We start from the raw sequence: 16,425 nt of genomic DNA, 5'->3' as shown, positions 1-16,425 counted from the left end.
CTGGTACGGATCAATACATTTATCTTCCAGCCTCACAATAATTGCTTTGTCTGTATTTTTGGTCCATGTATCCTTGGTCCCAATCTCAACCAACCAGGGCACCTACTTCGCAGGGAACGCTGACCCTCCTACAATAACAAAACGGGGGCATAGGGGAGGGCTTAGGTGGGCGGACGAACATAATATTACCTACATCTATATCTATATATAATTACGAAGAAGACAGATCCCACAGTGACTAAGCCGAACGGCTACATCGATGGAAGGTCCATAAACATTGGCCGGTTGAGTATACAATGAATACTCGGAGAGCCCAAACACCATAAAACTCATTAGACCTAGTTCATTGTCTCTGGGTCTTCAAAGGAGTCAACTGCAATATAAACAGGTATGCACAGTTTAAGGATTCGGATAGACGGACAGTTCTTGTGCGTTCCCCCACCGTTTTGTCCTCTCCGCCGTTCAAGGAAAGGCAGGATTGAGTGGGTTTGGTGTAAGGAGTTCAGAAGGAGAAGTGTGTGGATATCGGAGGGTCCTTTGTAGCCGCTGGCAGCGGTGGGGATATATATATATATATATATATATATATATACATATACATATACATATACATATACATATATATATATGTAATGTATTTCTCCTGTGTCTCATTGTCGGTGGAGGAGAATTCGTAGGGGTGGTTTCGTCAATACGCTTGACCCGTTTCAACCGGTAGCAGACCCAGCACGGCCGAGTGTTCCCCCAGCTTCATCCGGCGCTGTGTGGACAGGCTGACGTTCTTGGTCAAATAGTCGACGGCAGCTGATGGGAGCAAGAGAAGGAGAAGAACAACAACAGCGGTCAATGTGTGAGCAACCCGACAGTCAGAACAAAATTTCGTAGCCATCCCTTGGTCTGCTCTGGACAAAGGTACCTAACTTGGGACTACTGCGTACGGAGCAGGTTGTCCTTTGGGTTGGCAAAATTGCGCAGAATCGTTGCGATCCGCATCGGCGGGAGGTAGTACCCACATTGGTCGCAACAGTGGTTCGTCTAGATATCAATATAGATATATATCTGCGTATCTTTTCCTCCTTTTTGCCTGGCTGCCCAGCGGTTGGCTGGTGACATTCCTTATTAGCAAAGCTTCAGTCACTTTCTTTTTTTGGTTTGCTTCCTACCCCTCCTCTTCTGACTCCCCCAGTTCTAATGTCTCAAATTAGATTAATAAGAAGCTGGCAGGAAAGGCACCATCGGTGCCAAGGAGTAAACAAATTTCAGCCGTCAGCGTCCTGTCAGAAGCAGTGCCCCCAAAGGGGGGTCCCTTCCAGGCAAAAACTCTTATTAGACTTGTCACATCCATTAGGAATCTTTTCACGCTTCGGCGTTCCATCGCCGGCATCATTAAACGTGGCCTCGGCCTTTGGGAACAGCCGGGACTGCTCCGAGTTGGCACCGCTCTCCGCTTTCTTTTTTGCAAACGCCGCCTCCTTCCCAAAACAGCGTGTGTCTCGAAGGGGAAGTTTTGCGCGGCTTTTCTATATTTCATCGGATGCCTCGGTTTGGCTTCCTCCCGCAAGGGATTCAGATGGGCCAGGGATGGACAAATGTTAGGGGTCAGGAGGCTTTATTCAGTCCCTCTCTGGAGACAAAAAGTGTCCCAAGTGCCCTCAAATGTCTACGGAGCTTATCGCACGGGGCTCCAGGAACGCAAATGGCACGGGATGAAAGGGGGTGTGATGAGAATGAAATGGGGAAAGGACGCATTTTACCGCACGCCGGAACACCGCTGGATGTCCCCTTTCCGTTCCAAATGCATCCCCAGAGGCTGATTTTTAGGAACTGAAAATTGGCCTCTCTGGCACGGATTTGGAACAGAACGGGGACTTCCGGCATCTTCATCATTCCGGCGTGCGGTAAAATGCGTCCTTCCCCCATTCCATTCTCATCACGCTCTCTTTCATCCTGTGCCATTTGCGTTCCTGGAGCCCCGTGCGATAAGCTCCAATGTTTTTGCCCTCATTTTGGCTCAGAAGAAGCCTTTTCCAAAGCAGGATGTTACTTGGAAGTCAACTCATGGTTCACTTCATGATAGAGAACAAGGACTTCATAGGCCTGGGATGAAACTCATTGGGTGAACTTGGGCAAGTCACATACTCTCAGCCTCAGGGGAAGTCAATGGCAAACCTCTCTTGAAGTAACTTGCCAAGAAGACCCCATGACAGAGTCGCCGTAAGTTGGAAATGACTTGAAGGCACACAACAACAACAAGAAAGTCCTGGAATGTGAGTCCAAGAACATGGCGAAATTACCCCACTACTACTATGACTCTACTACTACTACTACTACTGCTACTACTGCTACTACTAGAGGGCATTTCAGGGCAACTAATTATTATCATTTTTAAAATACAAGCCCTAGAAAACCCCGAGGACCACATGTGGCCCAAGGAATACAATTTCCCCATGGTAAACTTCAGTATTTGTTTCAAGTGTACAACGACAGGTTGTTCTTGTTGTTGATGTTGTGCGCCTTCGAGTCATTTCCAACCTATGGCAACCCTAAGGCAAACCGATCGAGGGGTTTTCTTGGCAAGATTTGGTTTTTATAGGGTTTTATTCCCCCCACTACCTTCCTCCGAGGCTGAGAGAGTGGGACTTGCCCAATGTCACCCATTTTAATTGGATGTTAATGTTGTTAGATTTAGAGTTGATTTTTAAGGAAGGGATATCAGGGGATTATTTTGTTTTATTTGTGTATGTAGTTGTGCATTTCATTTATGTATTTTCATTGCCGTAACCCGCCTTGATCCTTTGGGAGAGGCGGGATATAACTAAAATCTATTACTACTACTATTATTATTATTATTCAGGGTATTTAGGCCACAGAAGACACCTCTTTATTCCAATTAGTTTCTAATGGGAGAAGGAAATACAATTTTTCAGCCTCTCTGCACTGGATAGGATTTTGTCTCCGTCGGATCCATCACTCTTGGCTCGCTTACTCCTTAACTTTGCTTGGCTCTAAAAAGTCAATCATTTTGGACTGGAGTCTCTTTTTTTGGAGTGGAAATGATGGAAGGAGAGGAGGAGAAGGGTATTTAGGGCTGGGAACCTTAGGGACAAAATGGAGGCAACCGGCGCAATGTGGTACAATCTGTTTGCCACCCTCCTCTTGGCTCTCAGTGCCCTTGTGTTTCCTTTCTTTGTGCATTTCTTTCTCCCTCTTTCCCTCCCCAAAGCACACACAGACGCACACACACAAATACGCACACTCTCTCACATCACAGGAGGGTGTGACTAACGCCTAGCCCGGGGCTGTCCTTATTGGAAATACATGGTATCGGAATTTGTTTAAGATTTTTATCAATCGCACGTGTGCCCGAGAGAAAGCGAGAGGAAGGTCAAAGAGTCAGCAGATCAAACTTGGCTCTTGGTGCGGCTGTCTTTCCTCCCCTCCTCCCCGAAAAAAAGAAGGAGAAAGAATGAAAGGGGGGAAAAGAGGAAGGAGAAGAAGAGAGGAGGAGGAGGAGGAGGAGGAGGAGGAGGAGGAGGAGGAGGCCAGAGCAACTCTGGCCCTTTGTGGCCTCTTCGCTACACACGGTTTTCATTTGGCCGGAGAGGAGAAACCTTTCAAAGGCAAAAGAGGAATTAAAAGCCATGGAAGGGGAGGTCACCCCAGGAGTAACTTACAGAGAAAGGAGACTACCAGGGAGGGAATAACCCTTGTTGTTGTTAATGGCCATCAAGAGGACTTGGCGGATCTAGGAACCTTCTGGAGAAGGGACCTGCAAGTCTCAGGAGCCTTGCTCAAGGCTTGCAAAGCTGGGAGATCCATGACTTCCTTGACATTGTTGTGTGCCTTCAAGTCATTTCCAAATTATGGCAACTCTAGGGTGAACCTTATCATGTTTTTCCAGGGGGCTGAGGGTATGTGACTTGCCCATGGTGGGTCTCCATGGGTGAGATTTGAACCTGGATCTCCAAAGTTGGAGTCCAATGTTCGGACCACTGTACCATGTTGGCTCCACATGCAGCATGCTCTTCCCCTTTTCCTATTGCCTTCTACCTTCCCAAGTTTTATTGTCTTTTCTGGGGAGTGCTGGTTTTGACCGTCAAAGCCCTATATGGCTCAGGTCATTTGATGGACAGCATTCTCCTCTTGGCCATGAAGCCTACTGGGCGATGTTGAGCAAGTCGCATGCTCTCAGCCTCAGGGGAAGGCAATGGCAAAGCTCCTCTGAACAAATCTTGCCAAGAAAATACCATGATAGGGTTGCCTTTGAGGGTTCTGTAAGTCGGAAACAACTTGAATGCATGCAGCAATGATGGATGGATGGATGGATGGATGGATGGATGGATGGATGGATGGATGGATGGAGTCATGTCTTCTCATGATATGCCCAAACTACGACAGTCTCAGTTTAGTCATTTTGGCTTTTAGGGAAAGTTCAGCCCTGTTTTGCTCTTGGTCTCATCTATTTGTCTTTTTAGCCATCCATCGTATTCATAGAAGTGTCCTCCAGCACCACATTTCAGATAAGTTGGTTCTCTTCCAATCAACCCTTTTCACTGTCATATATAGAAACTAGAAATGCTATGGCATGGACAATCTTGACTTTGGTTTGTTGTTGTTGTTGTGTGGTATTTGGTGCTGTATCTTTATAGTAGAGGACCTTGTCTAGTCTCTTCGTAGATGCCCTTCCAAATTCTATGAGGCCTCATTCCCACTTACAAAAAAGTGGTTTGCGATCCGAATCGATGGATCGGTTCGACAGTGGAGCATGGTTCCCACTACATTTGCTCCAATTGCATTTTCCCCTGTAAAATAACCCCTTCGTGGTTCACATTCACGAACGAATCGGTTCAAAATGGTCCAGCCAGCCAAAGAGCAAATTTAAATCGATTCTGATCCGCATCTGGTTCACATACTTGTGTGGATTCAATTTATCCCAAAAGACATTAAAAAGATGTGGGTTAAATGGGTGCATAGCCCCCCTTCTCCAAACTGCTTCAGCGAATCGGTTCAAGTGGGAACCAGGGTCATTTGAACCATTTCATACAGATTTGTGATCTGGTTTAAAAGGTAGTGGGAATCAGGCCTCTTACAATCTTTAACCCTTCAACCTGGATTGAGGCCATAGATTTATTCCCAGCCTGAAGATAAAATGTCTGGCTGAGATTTGGCTTGGGTTTCAGATGGCAGTTTTTGGAAATGGATTTCACTGACCCCGCTAGACTTGGAGGGGACCTGATCAGGCCCAGCCTTGGTAGAAATGAGTTCTGGTGACCCCTTAAACTGGGAGAGGCGTTGACCCCCATTGATCCGTGGAAATGGGTCCCAGTGACCCCAGTAAGCGGCGACCCTTTCGATTCAGGAGGAATGACCAAAGGACCTTGCTAGTCTTGCCTTGGGGTCTAGTGGCTCGCCCTTCTCCCCCTTTCGGTGCACCCCATTTCCTGTGCAATTTGGAGCGAAACCGAAGTTCCTCCTCAGATTAAAAGCAGCGGTTATTATTATTATTATTTAAAGAAAGACCTTTATTCCCAGGAATGTGCGGCCCCTCAGCTATAATAGATAGAGGTGGGCTGTGAAGGACTCGCTCCTCTAGTGATTGTGAAAGGGAATGGCTCTCTGCGCATGTCCAGAGGCACTCTAGTCCCTCAAATGACAAAATTTGGAGCTTGGAAGCAGCTCCTTACAAACAATGCACTACTTGCTATCGATCTCCTCTTTGCAATGCATTACTTGTAATTGATTATTTGTAATCAATTCGCTCCTTAGGGCATATTTTGAGTGAGTTCACTGGTTCCCATGTCAGTGCAGGGATGAATCTTTTAAAAGTTTGGACTAAAACCCAGAGTGGATTCACAAACCCACTGATATGGAATTCGCTACACGATGAAGGCAAGATAAGGAACAACAATGGACTTAACAATAATCTCCATTAATATTCACTGACTTTTTTTTTGGTCAATCAAAATGGAAGAAATCTACAATTACAAAAATTATCAGATGTAGGTTTGTCAATAATTTATATCCTAATGTTAGGATGCCATAAAGCAAAGACAAGTCATTGTACAATACCCCCATGAATATGGAAAAACCGCAAATAACAAAAACACCATGTTTTTACCTGAGAGGACACCTCTCTAGGAATCTCTAGGTCCTCCAGCGCAACTCTGTGGTCAACGTCTGGCAGACACTGACCATAGAGTTGCACTGGAGGAACTACAAAGGCCTAGTAGAGTATTCTCTCTAGGAATCTCTAGGTCTTTCAGTGCAACTTTTAGTTGACCATGGAGTTGCACTGGAGGACCTAGAGATTCCTAGAGAGAACATCTTAATCAAATATGTGAATAATCAAATCCCCTCAACTGGACCCCCGACTTACTTTGCCCCTATTGTCCACAGTGGTATCCCCCTTGTATTGGGAAACACCAGCCACCCCTACCCCTCCCACCAGATCCCCGACTTACTTTGCCCGTACTGTCCATACTGGTATCCCGCCACGGGGTCCACGCTGTAGCCAGTGGTGGTGTAGGTCGGAGGGCAGTAGGACTGGGAAGTCGGGAGGCTGTCGACAGACTTGATGGAGTCGCTCCTCTGGCTGCAGCTGGCCGAGATGGAGTTGGCTGTGTCCAGGCTGCCATGGAGGGGCGAGATGGAGAAGTCGGCCTGGGGCTGCGGAGGGACCCCGCTGGGGTTGCTGAGGATGCTCATCACCTGTTGGGATCGGAAAAGGAGACGTCTGGTCAGTCCGGCTGGAGGGAGAAAGTGCTTAGAAAGGCTGGATGGCCATCTGGATAGCCATCTCTCGGTGATGGTTTGATTGAGAGTCCCTGCATGGCAGAAGGGGTTTGGACTGGATGGCCCTTGGGGTCTCTTCCAACTCTATGATTCTATAATTCTAAGTGGTGGGGATGGTGATGATAATGATGATGATGATGATGATGATGATGATGATGATGACAAAGATGGTGAAGAAAAAGAAGAGGAGGAGGAAGAGGAATAAGTGGAAGAAGAAGAGGAGAAATAGGAAGAAGAAGGAGAAGAAGAGGAGGAGAGGAAGAAGAAGAAGAGGAAGAGGATAAAGAGAAGGAGAAGGAAAAGGTTTGGTTCCAGAACTCCCATGGGAACCAAAATCTATGGATGCTCAAGTCCCATTAAATACAATGGGGGCATCATCATCATCATCATCATCATCATCATCATCATCATCATCATCATCATTTATGGACCCTTGGTATCCACTGGGATTTGCTTCCAGGACTCCCTGTGGATCCCAAAATCCGTGGATGCTCAATTCCCATTAAATACAATGACCAAGCAAAATGGTGTCCTTTATATCAAATGGCAAAATCAAGACTTGCTTTTTGGAATTGATATGTATTTTTAACATTTTCAAGCTGCAGATGGTTAAATACATGGATAACAAATAAATAAATATCAGTGGACACAGATGGCTGACCATATTTCCATGGCCTCCCATGGCAATGCCATGCCACTTTCTGGTAGCCCCATGGTGGCTTTGCATGAAGGCTGACCCTCCAACCCCAAACCCTCTTATTTCCCTCTTATTCCAGTTTCTCAAGTTCTAAACGCATGCAAGAAATGGCAAAAAACTTGCAAAGTCCCGAACTCTCAAGGAACAGATTATTTCCCGTCCTGCCTGGCGGGCGCTTGACCTTGCGTGGATATAATTTATTACTTCTCCGTGCCTAACACAAAATCAATAGCTTGCCCGCATCCGATAGGTATATGTATATATATTTTTAATCGGGCAGGAAATCTGGCATCCTGTCCATCACGGCGATTGACAGCCTTCCTTCCTTCCTCCTCCTTGCGCTGCTTCTTATCAATGGCTCTCACTAAATTCCCCCTTTAGGCCACCGATCAAATGGCGGAGTGGGATTTGCGGCTCAAAGAGGCGCTGGAGCCATTGCAGAGGCCTTTGCTCAACTATGCATGATTTCCAATGTGTCTGGTCTCATGGACCACATTTTCACCCACATTTGGCTGCGCATACCATGGTGCATTGGGTTCCTGGGTCTAGAGGTAGCACATGGCCAACTGGATGCAAAGGCAGCACAGTACAAACACACACTTTGTGTACACCACCGGCCCTCATGTGTTTTGCAATGGACTAGCACTTGCACTTTTCGCGGGTGTACTTTTTATGTGCCACTACTCACTGCAGGTTTTGCACTAGACTAGCACTTGGCTCATGCCACCAGCAGCCAGTGCACTTTTTGCACTAGCCAGCCTTTGTGCACACCACCTACTGGCACACTTTTTACATGGCACTAGCCATCACACTTTTTGCACACCACTAGAAATCTCATTTTTGTGCACTAGACCAGCACTTTCCCTTAGCACACACCTCCCGCCGGTGCAATTTCACGGCTCTAGCCATCACACTTTTTGCACGCTAGCAGCCACTGCACTTTTTGCACTAGACTATCACTTCCTCCTTGTGGGCATGACCATCGAGTGCACTTTTCTGGGCACTGAATTCCGGGACTTTTCATTTGTGATGGCAAGAGAGGGTTCTAACGGAGAAGGCAAAATACTTCACCAAGCTACAAATCCCAGGAATTCCAGAGGATGGAACCCTGAGAGTTAAAGCAGTGACAAACTGCATTAATTCTGCAGTGCGGATACAGCCAGTCCCTGTTACCCTGTCTCTCTCTGTGCAAATAAAATTATCCACAGGCTTGACTTTTGCTACAATTGCCTTAAATGAGAAGAAGATTCTATTTTCCCCTCCTCTGTTTTTCCCTATGGACCCTCCACTCCATCACATTCTCCCCCTCTGGGACTTCATCCTTCTCTTTCTCATACTTTAAAAGAAGGGGAGTTTTTTCCTCCTCTCTCTCTCTCTCTTTGGAAAAAATGTAATTAATTCTCTCCGTTTCTGAGCCTGCCCTCGGGGCCGATGTCCGCGGAAACTCAAGCCGGGAAATGTGCACCCTTTACGATAAACGGAGACGGCTTTGGAACGCCGAGCCCAATTAGGAGAACCAATCTCAGCCATCAATGGCTTTATTTTTAGGTCTGGAGGTTGGGTGGGTGGTTGGGGCACAGGCGGCCCATTGCGGCTTCTAAGCAGGTGGAAGTTGGGGGGAAAGAGCCAGATCGGAAGCAGACAATGGCCTGGGTCCTGTTCATAGAAGCACAGAATGGTAGACCTTTAGAGATGGAAGGACTCATCCAAGGTGCATCCGGTCCAACCTCTGCCATGCAGAGATACACAACCCTTGAAAAATGTCCATCCAACCTCTTTTTAAAGACCCAGTCCACCATTCTCTACTCAATCTATTCAACTTCCCAACAACTCTTACTGTTGGAAAGTTCTCCCTAACGTTGAGGTGGAATCTCTTCTCCTTTAGCTTGCATCCATTGCTATTCTCTGGAACTGCAGAAAACAAGGTTGCTTCATCCTCAGTATGACATCACTTCAAATATGGATACATGGCTATCATGTCACCCAGTTATCAGACCCTAATCCTCCAGGGCAACTCTGTGGTCAGCGTCCGACAGACACTGACCATAGAGCTCCACTGGAGGAGCTACAAAGGCCTAATGGAGTGTTCTTTCTAGGAACCTCTAGGTCTTTCGGTGCAACTTTTACTTAAAGTTGACCATGGAGTTGCACTGGAGGACCTAGATATTCCTAGAGAGAACACATTAATCAAATCTGTGAATAATTAAATCCGCAAATATCAAAGCTGCAAATATGGAGGGATGAGCGTAGTACCCCTGAATATAGAGGCTCCCTTAAGTAGCATGAGTAGTCCACCTAAACATGGGGGAAAACTTGTTAAGAGCTGTTTTACAGTGGAATGGACTGCCTCAGATTGTGGTGGACTCTCCATCTTTGGAGGCCTTGCAACAAGAGGTTGGATGGGCCTCTCTTAGGAGTGTCTTAATTTCACCTTCCTATCCTGCAAAGGGTTGGATTAGATGGCCCTTGGGGTCCCTTCTGCCTCCGCGATGCCATCCTCCTGGGACACGGCCCAGAAAGCCTGCAAGAGAAGCCGTGTCCCACCCTCAAAGCCAAGAGGAAGATCCGTCTTCTTAATTGCATGCTTCCGACTACGCATTTTCAATATTTGCAAAGCTCGGCTGGAATTAAGATTGGAAAAGGCGGTGCTGGGAGGTGGAGACGAAAGTCCTGGGCGCCAAGGCATTTCTTATTCCTGCAAACTCTGCCTCTCCGCCTCTCAGTGGAATCTCTTGATGAGGAACGGATCTTGGTGTCATTAAAGAGGATTCTTCTCTTCCGCCCGGCACTACATTCCCTAATCCCCGGAGAGTATTCAAGGGACGATTCCTCCGTACCTCACTTAATATTTCCAATCTCGGCGCTGAGATCCTTAAACCCCCATTTATCCCTCGCTCAGCTACAAAGTAAACTCCCTTCTCCCCCTTCCTTCCGTCGTCTTAATACCTTCTACATAATCATAGAACAGGGCTTTTTAAAAAATAATAAAATTATTATTCCCACTCTGACAATAGGGATGGGTCAGGGCAACTTTGACAAAATGTAATTAAAGGTAGAGCCTTCCTTTCCATCCTTTCTTCTTCCTCCTCCATTTCCTCAACTTGGGGATGATAGAAAAACCAATGAAGGGAAAGGTACAGCTCAGTTTGCAATAAGTAGGAGCACTGTGGAGCATCCCTTTTATTTGGACTACAACTACCAGAATCCCCCAGGCAGCATGGTTATTTGAAGGACCATACTATCCCATATGAGCACGCCTATGTTTTGAGATCTTCTGAGGATCTATCTTTTCTCTGTCCCACCATCTTCATCAGTACTTCTGGTGGGAATATGGGAGACATGGCCTTTTGGGTGGCTACTCCCAGGTTTAGGAACTCCCTTCCCAGAAAGTCTAGGTAGTTCTCCTCCTTCCTATTTTTGCCTGTATCCAGACCTTCTATGGAGTCCCTTCTCTCCATCCCACCCCTTCACAGGTGCAACTGGTGGGAACATGGGAGACACAGTCTTATTGGTGGCTTCTCCCAGTCTCTGAAACTCCTTTCCTAGAGATGCTAGAATGGCGTCTTCCATAGTGTCCTTTCAGAGACAGGCCAAAACCATATTTTTCCCCATATGAAGCTGCCCATATCTCGAGATCTTCTAAGGAGGCCTTTCTCTCTGTCCCACCATCACATAGGTATATCTGGTGGGAATATAGGAGATGGGGTCTTCTCAGTGGATGCTCCCAAGCTCTGGAACTCCCTTTCTAGAGATTCTAGAGCAGTAGTTCTCAACCTTCCTAATGCTGTGACCCTTTAATACAGTTCCTCGTGTTGTGGTGACCCCCCCAATCGATGGTCTCAGTTCCTAACACCACTGGAAACAAGTATTTTCTGATTTTCTTAGGCGATCCCTGAGAAAGGCTCGTTCAACCCCCAAAGGGGTCATGACCCACAGGTTGAGAACCGCTGAGTTACATCTTCAATAGTATCCTTCCAAAGGCCATATTCTTCCTAATATGAACCTCCCCATATCTCAAGATCTTCTGAGGAGGCCCTTCTCTCTGTCTCACCATCTCACAGGTGCATCTTATGGGAACATGGGAGATGGGGCCTTCTTGGTGGCTGTTTCAAGGCTTTGGACCTCCCTTCCTAGAGATACTAGAGTAACATCTTCAATAGTGTCCTCTCAGAGACAAGCAAAGACTTGCATGGCAGGAGGTTGCACTACAAGGCCCTTGGGGTTTCTTGCAACTCCAAAATGTAACGATTCCACCCCAAACATTGGCGTCTCAAAGTGTTTTAGGCAATGCGGCCCTCCTTGTTCTCTCCTTCTCTCCTTCTCCAGCCCCGTTCCAGCACAAATCAACAAAGCCCGACTGAAACGCACCCCATTCTCTTCTCTTCCATCGCCCCCCTTCCCTCCATTCCTTGGCTAAGCCGATTGCCCCTCTCCTCCCTCCCCATCGCAACCCCCTGCGGACACCGGTAATGGAGTCAGGGTGCTGGTTCATTGCTTCCAAACAAGATTTCGCAGAGATCCTTTGAGCCTCTCTGCGTATTCCTCCCTCCTTTCCCCGCTCGGCTTCTTTTCTTCGCCTTTTTCCTGGGATGGCACCGGGAAAAAGAGTATCTCTAAATGTGAAAGAGGCCTGCACTACAAAGAGCGTCTGCCGAGTGGCATATCCCAGCCTCGGGCGAAGCTGCCTGGCTCCCTGATAGTCTTGCATATCTGCTAGAAAACTCTCCGTCTCTGTCTTTCTGTCACTTTCCCTCCTCCCTCGGCCCACCTCTGATCAAGCGGGCCTAGCCTTCAGTTAAAAGTCCGGCTTAAGGACGGTGTAAGATACACCATTAAGTCGAGCCAATGCCTCCGGGGCCCTCTCCGTCGGGAGATGGAGGGGAAAATAAAGTCAAATAAAATAAAATAAAGCCACCATCCAAACCGACGTTGGAAGAGAGGTGTCTTGGGGAGATGAAACGAGACCGATAAAGTTCACCAAAATGCCCTGCCAACCTGAGCGGTTCCAAGTCGAACCTGTAAGAACTTCATTTGGCGAGCAAGCCAAGGAAAAGGGGAACATTTTTGATGTGATTCCACACTGCCAGCTTTATTGTGGGGTGCATTATTGAATATATATCTGCATGTTCTCTCTCTGCCCTTCCCAGCTGCAATGGGCTTGCAAAGATCCTTTACGCTGCTTTGCAGAATGCATGGACGGTTCTGGTTTTTGACATGCCACTTAGGAAGAAAAAACACATGGTCCGAGCGTTGGACAATGACTCTGGATTTCAGGGTTCAAATCCTGTCTCGGCCGTGAACCCATTGGGTGACCTTGGGCATGTCATACTCTCTCAGCCTCAGGGGAAGGCCATGGCAAGCCTCCGCTGAACAAATCTTGCCAGGAAAACCCCAGGATAGGTTCACTTTAGGGCTGCCGTAAGTTGGAAATGTCTTGGAGGCACTCAACAACAACGGATGGATGGAGTCCTTGCAACTTAACTGGATTCTCATGATATGCCCAAAGTACGACAACCTCCCATTTTGGTTTCTAGGGAAGGTTTAGGCTCGATTTGCTCCAAGACCCATTTATTTGTCTTTTTTAGCCAACTGGGAGATCTTAGGCGAGTTGCACCCACTGAGCCTCCAAAACAGAAATTGGGATCTTATATCCGAGTTATTGAGATGCCAATGACTGCCTGCGCTAGATTATATTTGGCCAAAAACCCAGTTAAGTTGCAAGGAGACGTTCATCGGAGGAATAAACCCAGTGCTTAAATCAGGACCACGGACAGCTGCTGTTGCATTATTATAACTTGGAAGGAAGAAGGGATCCTTGAGAAGGTTTTAGAAGATCCCTGGAGGATCTCCCAATCTGCAACTCGGAGCCTTTCAAGATGCCCAGTTTACGTGTAGTGGCTGTTTCAAGAATGGAGAAATCAGGACTCTTTCTTTTGCACCCAATATTCTTCCTCCCTCCCTCCAAAAACTTAACTCCTTTTCTTTCCAAACATGGGAAAAATTGGACAAGTTCTTATTTTAAAATTTTAAATCCCCATCTGCATTGGCCAAATGCAACGGAGAGAACTATTGTTAGCACAGAGAGAAGCCAGGGTTTTTTCACCCTGAACATGCCAAAATCTTGAATTTTAGGGGGGGGGGGAGATAAATTCTTATCACAAATGCCCTAAAGCAGTGTCTCCCAAATTTTGGTCTTCAACCCCCAGAAGCCTCAGCTAGCTTGACCAACAGCCAGGAATTTTGGGATCTGAAGTCCCAAACACCCGAAGGACAAAGGTTTGGGAACCGCTGGCTTAAAGGTCGGTCTCAGCTAGAGATTTCAAGGATCGGACCAGGGATCTTCTTCATAGGAACATGGGAAGCTTTCCTCTTCTTCAACCAGATCCTTAATCTAACCAACCTAGCAGTGATTCCAGGTTGGATAATTTCTCTGGAGATCCATGGTCTTCCCTGGAGATCTCCCATCCAGGTACTAACCAGGCCTGGCCCTGCTTAGCTTCTGAAATCAGACAAGGTTGGGTAGGTTCAGGGTGGTATGATGGAAGTCCAGGGTTTCCACTGACAATGCTAGAAAGAAAAGAGGTGGTGTTTGTAGAAGAAGACCGTGGGCCAGTCGAGGCGGGCCACATTCGGAGTGGGCCAGAAAGTCCCCAAAGACCTAAAATCTCTGAGCCATATCTCTAGCTGAGCCAAGTCCTGCAAACTCAAAAGAGGGAAAAAGAACCTTGTTCCTCGAATCACCAAATCCTACAGTTGGAAGAAACCCCAGAGGTCATCCAGTCCAACCCGATTTTGCCATGCGGGAAGTCCGAGTGGTGATTTGAACCCAGGTCTCCAGAGCCCTAGTCCAACACTGTACCTCACCGTCTCTTTGGGGGCACATCTACAGTGTAGAAATAATGCTGTTTGACAGCACTTTATCTGCCATGGCTCTAACTTATGGGATGTGTTGTTTGGGGAACCAGTGTGGCATAGTGGTTTTAGCATTGGACTATGACTCTGGAGACCAATGTTCGAATCCTGGCTGAGTCATGAAACCCACTGGTTAGTCTTGGAAAAGTTGCACTCTCTCAGTCTCAGAGGATGGCAATGGCAAACCCTCTCTGAACAAATCTTCCTAACCCCATGGTATTTTCATCGCTGGGTCACCATAAATTGGAAATGACTTGAAGGCACACAACAACAACAACAACAACAACAACACAGGTAACAACACTCTTGGGCAGAGAAGTCTCAAAACCTTGTAACAACTACAGATCTTAGGCTTCCATAGGATGGAGTGACAGCACCTAAAGTGCATTATTTCTCCAGTGTAGATGCACCTCGGGTTTACTCTAGACAGGATCCATAGTCCTGTTTTAGGACATTATATTTCAGTATCTCTGTCCTGCGGCACCAAACGTCCCTGCATCCCAGAGTCAAAGTCCCCTTCCGCACCCCCGAAACTTGACATTCCCCCAAAGAAGAGCCGCGTCTGATGGGGTGATAAAAAGTCTGGGGTGAAAGGGGGATTAGGGCTACTTAGCAGAGGCGACGGGAGGCGAGGGACGGGCTGGCGATCCCAAAGATATGACTATTTAAAGATAATGATTGCATAAATTTAATTAAGGCTGCCTTCATGCTGCAAATGGCCGTTTTGTAATTAACGGCGCCGGCCCTGCTAAGCAGGGGAGATCACATCTTCCCGAACGCTACCTCCGCCCGAAACCCGCACTCACCTCCCTCCGGTCCTCCATCTTCCCCTTTAATGAAAAGACAGAAAGCAGATGACAGGAACAATTTATCAACGGGTTCGGGTGTCAAACGCTTAATTGGGTGCACCGGGTGAGAAAGCGGGTGAGAGGCAGGTTTCCAACCCACCCCTGCCTCTTGTTTCCTTTGGATAGCTGTGACTTGTGGGCGATGGGATCAAGTGTTCCTCGTTAATTGACGGCGATTAGGATATAGATTGGTGGTGGCAGCGACTGGGCAGTGACAAGGAAGGGACAGGGACGGCTGATTAACGCCCGTGGAAAACAAGCTGCCAGGACTCACAATGCGTTAAGGCCTCCTCGCCAGGTGGTGACAGTTTCGTCCGGGGAAAGTTCGGAGCCATGCTGGAGCGTACAAAAATAAATACACTCATCCCTCCACATTTGCGGGTTTGATATTTAGGCATTTGATCATTCACAGGTTTGATTAATATGTTCTCTCTAGGAATATCTAGAGAGATATTCCCCGGCACAACTCTATGGTCAACTTTAATCAAACGTTGCACTGATGGACCTAGAGATTCTTAGAGAGAATAGTCTACTAGGCCTTTGTAACTCCTCCGGTGCAGCTCTATGGTCAATGTCTGTCAGAAGTTGACCAGAGAGTTGCACTGGAGGACCTAGAGATTCCTAGAGAGGCATCCTCTCCGGTAACAACATGGTGTTTTTGTTATTTGTGGTTCACGGGGGTCTTGTGCCCCTAACCCTAGCGAATTGGGAAGGACAAGTGTATAGTAATTGTATACGCATGCACTTCATGGTGTGGGTTAACATGGCATAATGGCTACTCTTGTCGCAGGAGAAAGGGCACACACTTGGGTAAGCGGAACTGTTGTACAGGGCAGAAGTGCGGCCTAGTTGCTATAGTTGTGCCCATTGGTATTGCAGACAACCTTTTTGGGATAAAGGGGGCAATTGCAATACCTAGGTGGGGGCAAACATCCATTGGTGTCACATGCAACTGTTCTTGGCAGAAAGCGGAGCTTTTGCTCAATTCGTGTTTCGTTGCAAATATCCCAAACACAACAAACTAGAAATCCCAGGGCTGTGAAGACAACAGTACACTCCATCTGATGCTCTCCAAAGCTGATATACAGAGGCACCCAGCCCTTGAACCCAGAGTTGATGGATCCTGTGTCTAGTTTTGGTCACCACAATTTAAAAGGGATGCGGACAAGCTGGACC

At 47.2% G+C, this 16,425-nt stretch overlaps 1 protein-coding gene across 1 annotated transcript in view; it reads right to left on the bottom strand.

Annotated features, from left to right (window-relative positions):
- Positions 1-599: 599 nt before the first annotated feature.
- PAX7 (paired box 7) overlaps positions 600-16,425 on the bottom strand; it is a 107,903-nt gene continuing 92,077 nt past the window's right edge. Inside the window, 2 exon segments of the mRNA XM_042477992.1 lie at positions 600-804; positions 6,462-6,708. Of these exon segments, the coding sequence (XP_042333926.1) occupies positions 689-804; positions 6,462-6,708 (363 nt within the window). The 3' untranslated portion in view covers positions 600-688.

Source organism: Sceloporus undulatus, chromosome 7 (genome assembly GCF_019175285.1).
Source record: "Sceloporus undulatus isolate JIND9_A2432 ecotype Alabama chromosome 7, SceUnd_v1.1, whole genome shotgun sequence".
Taxonomy (NCBI): domain Eukaryota; kingdom Metazoa; phylum Chordata; class Lepidosauria; order Squamata; family Phrynosomatidae; genus Sceloporus; species Sceloporus undulatus.
Note: the sequence above shows the minus strand (reverse complement) of the source record. Positions and strands in the feature narration are given on the sequence as shown.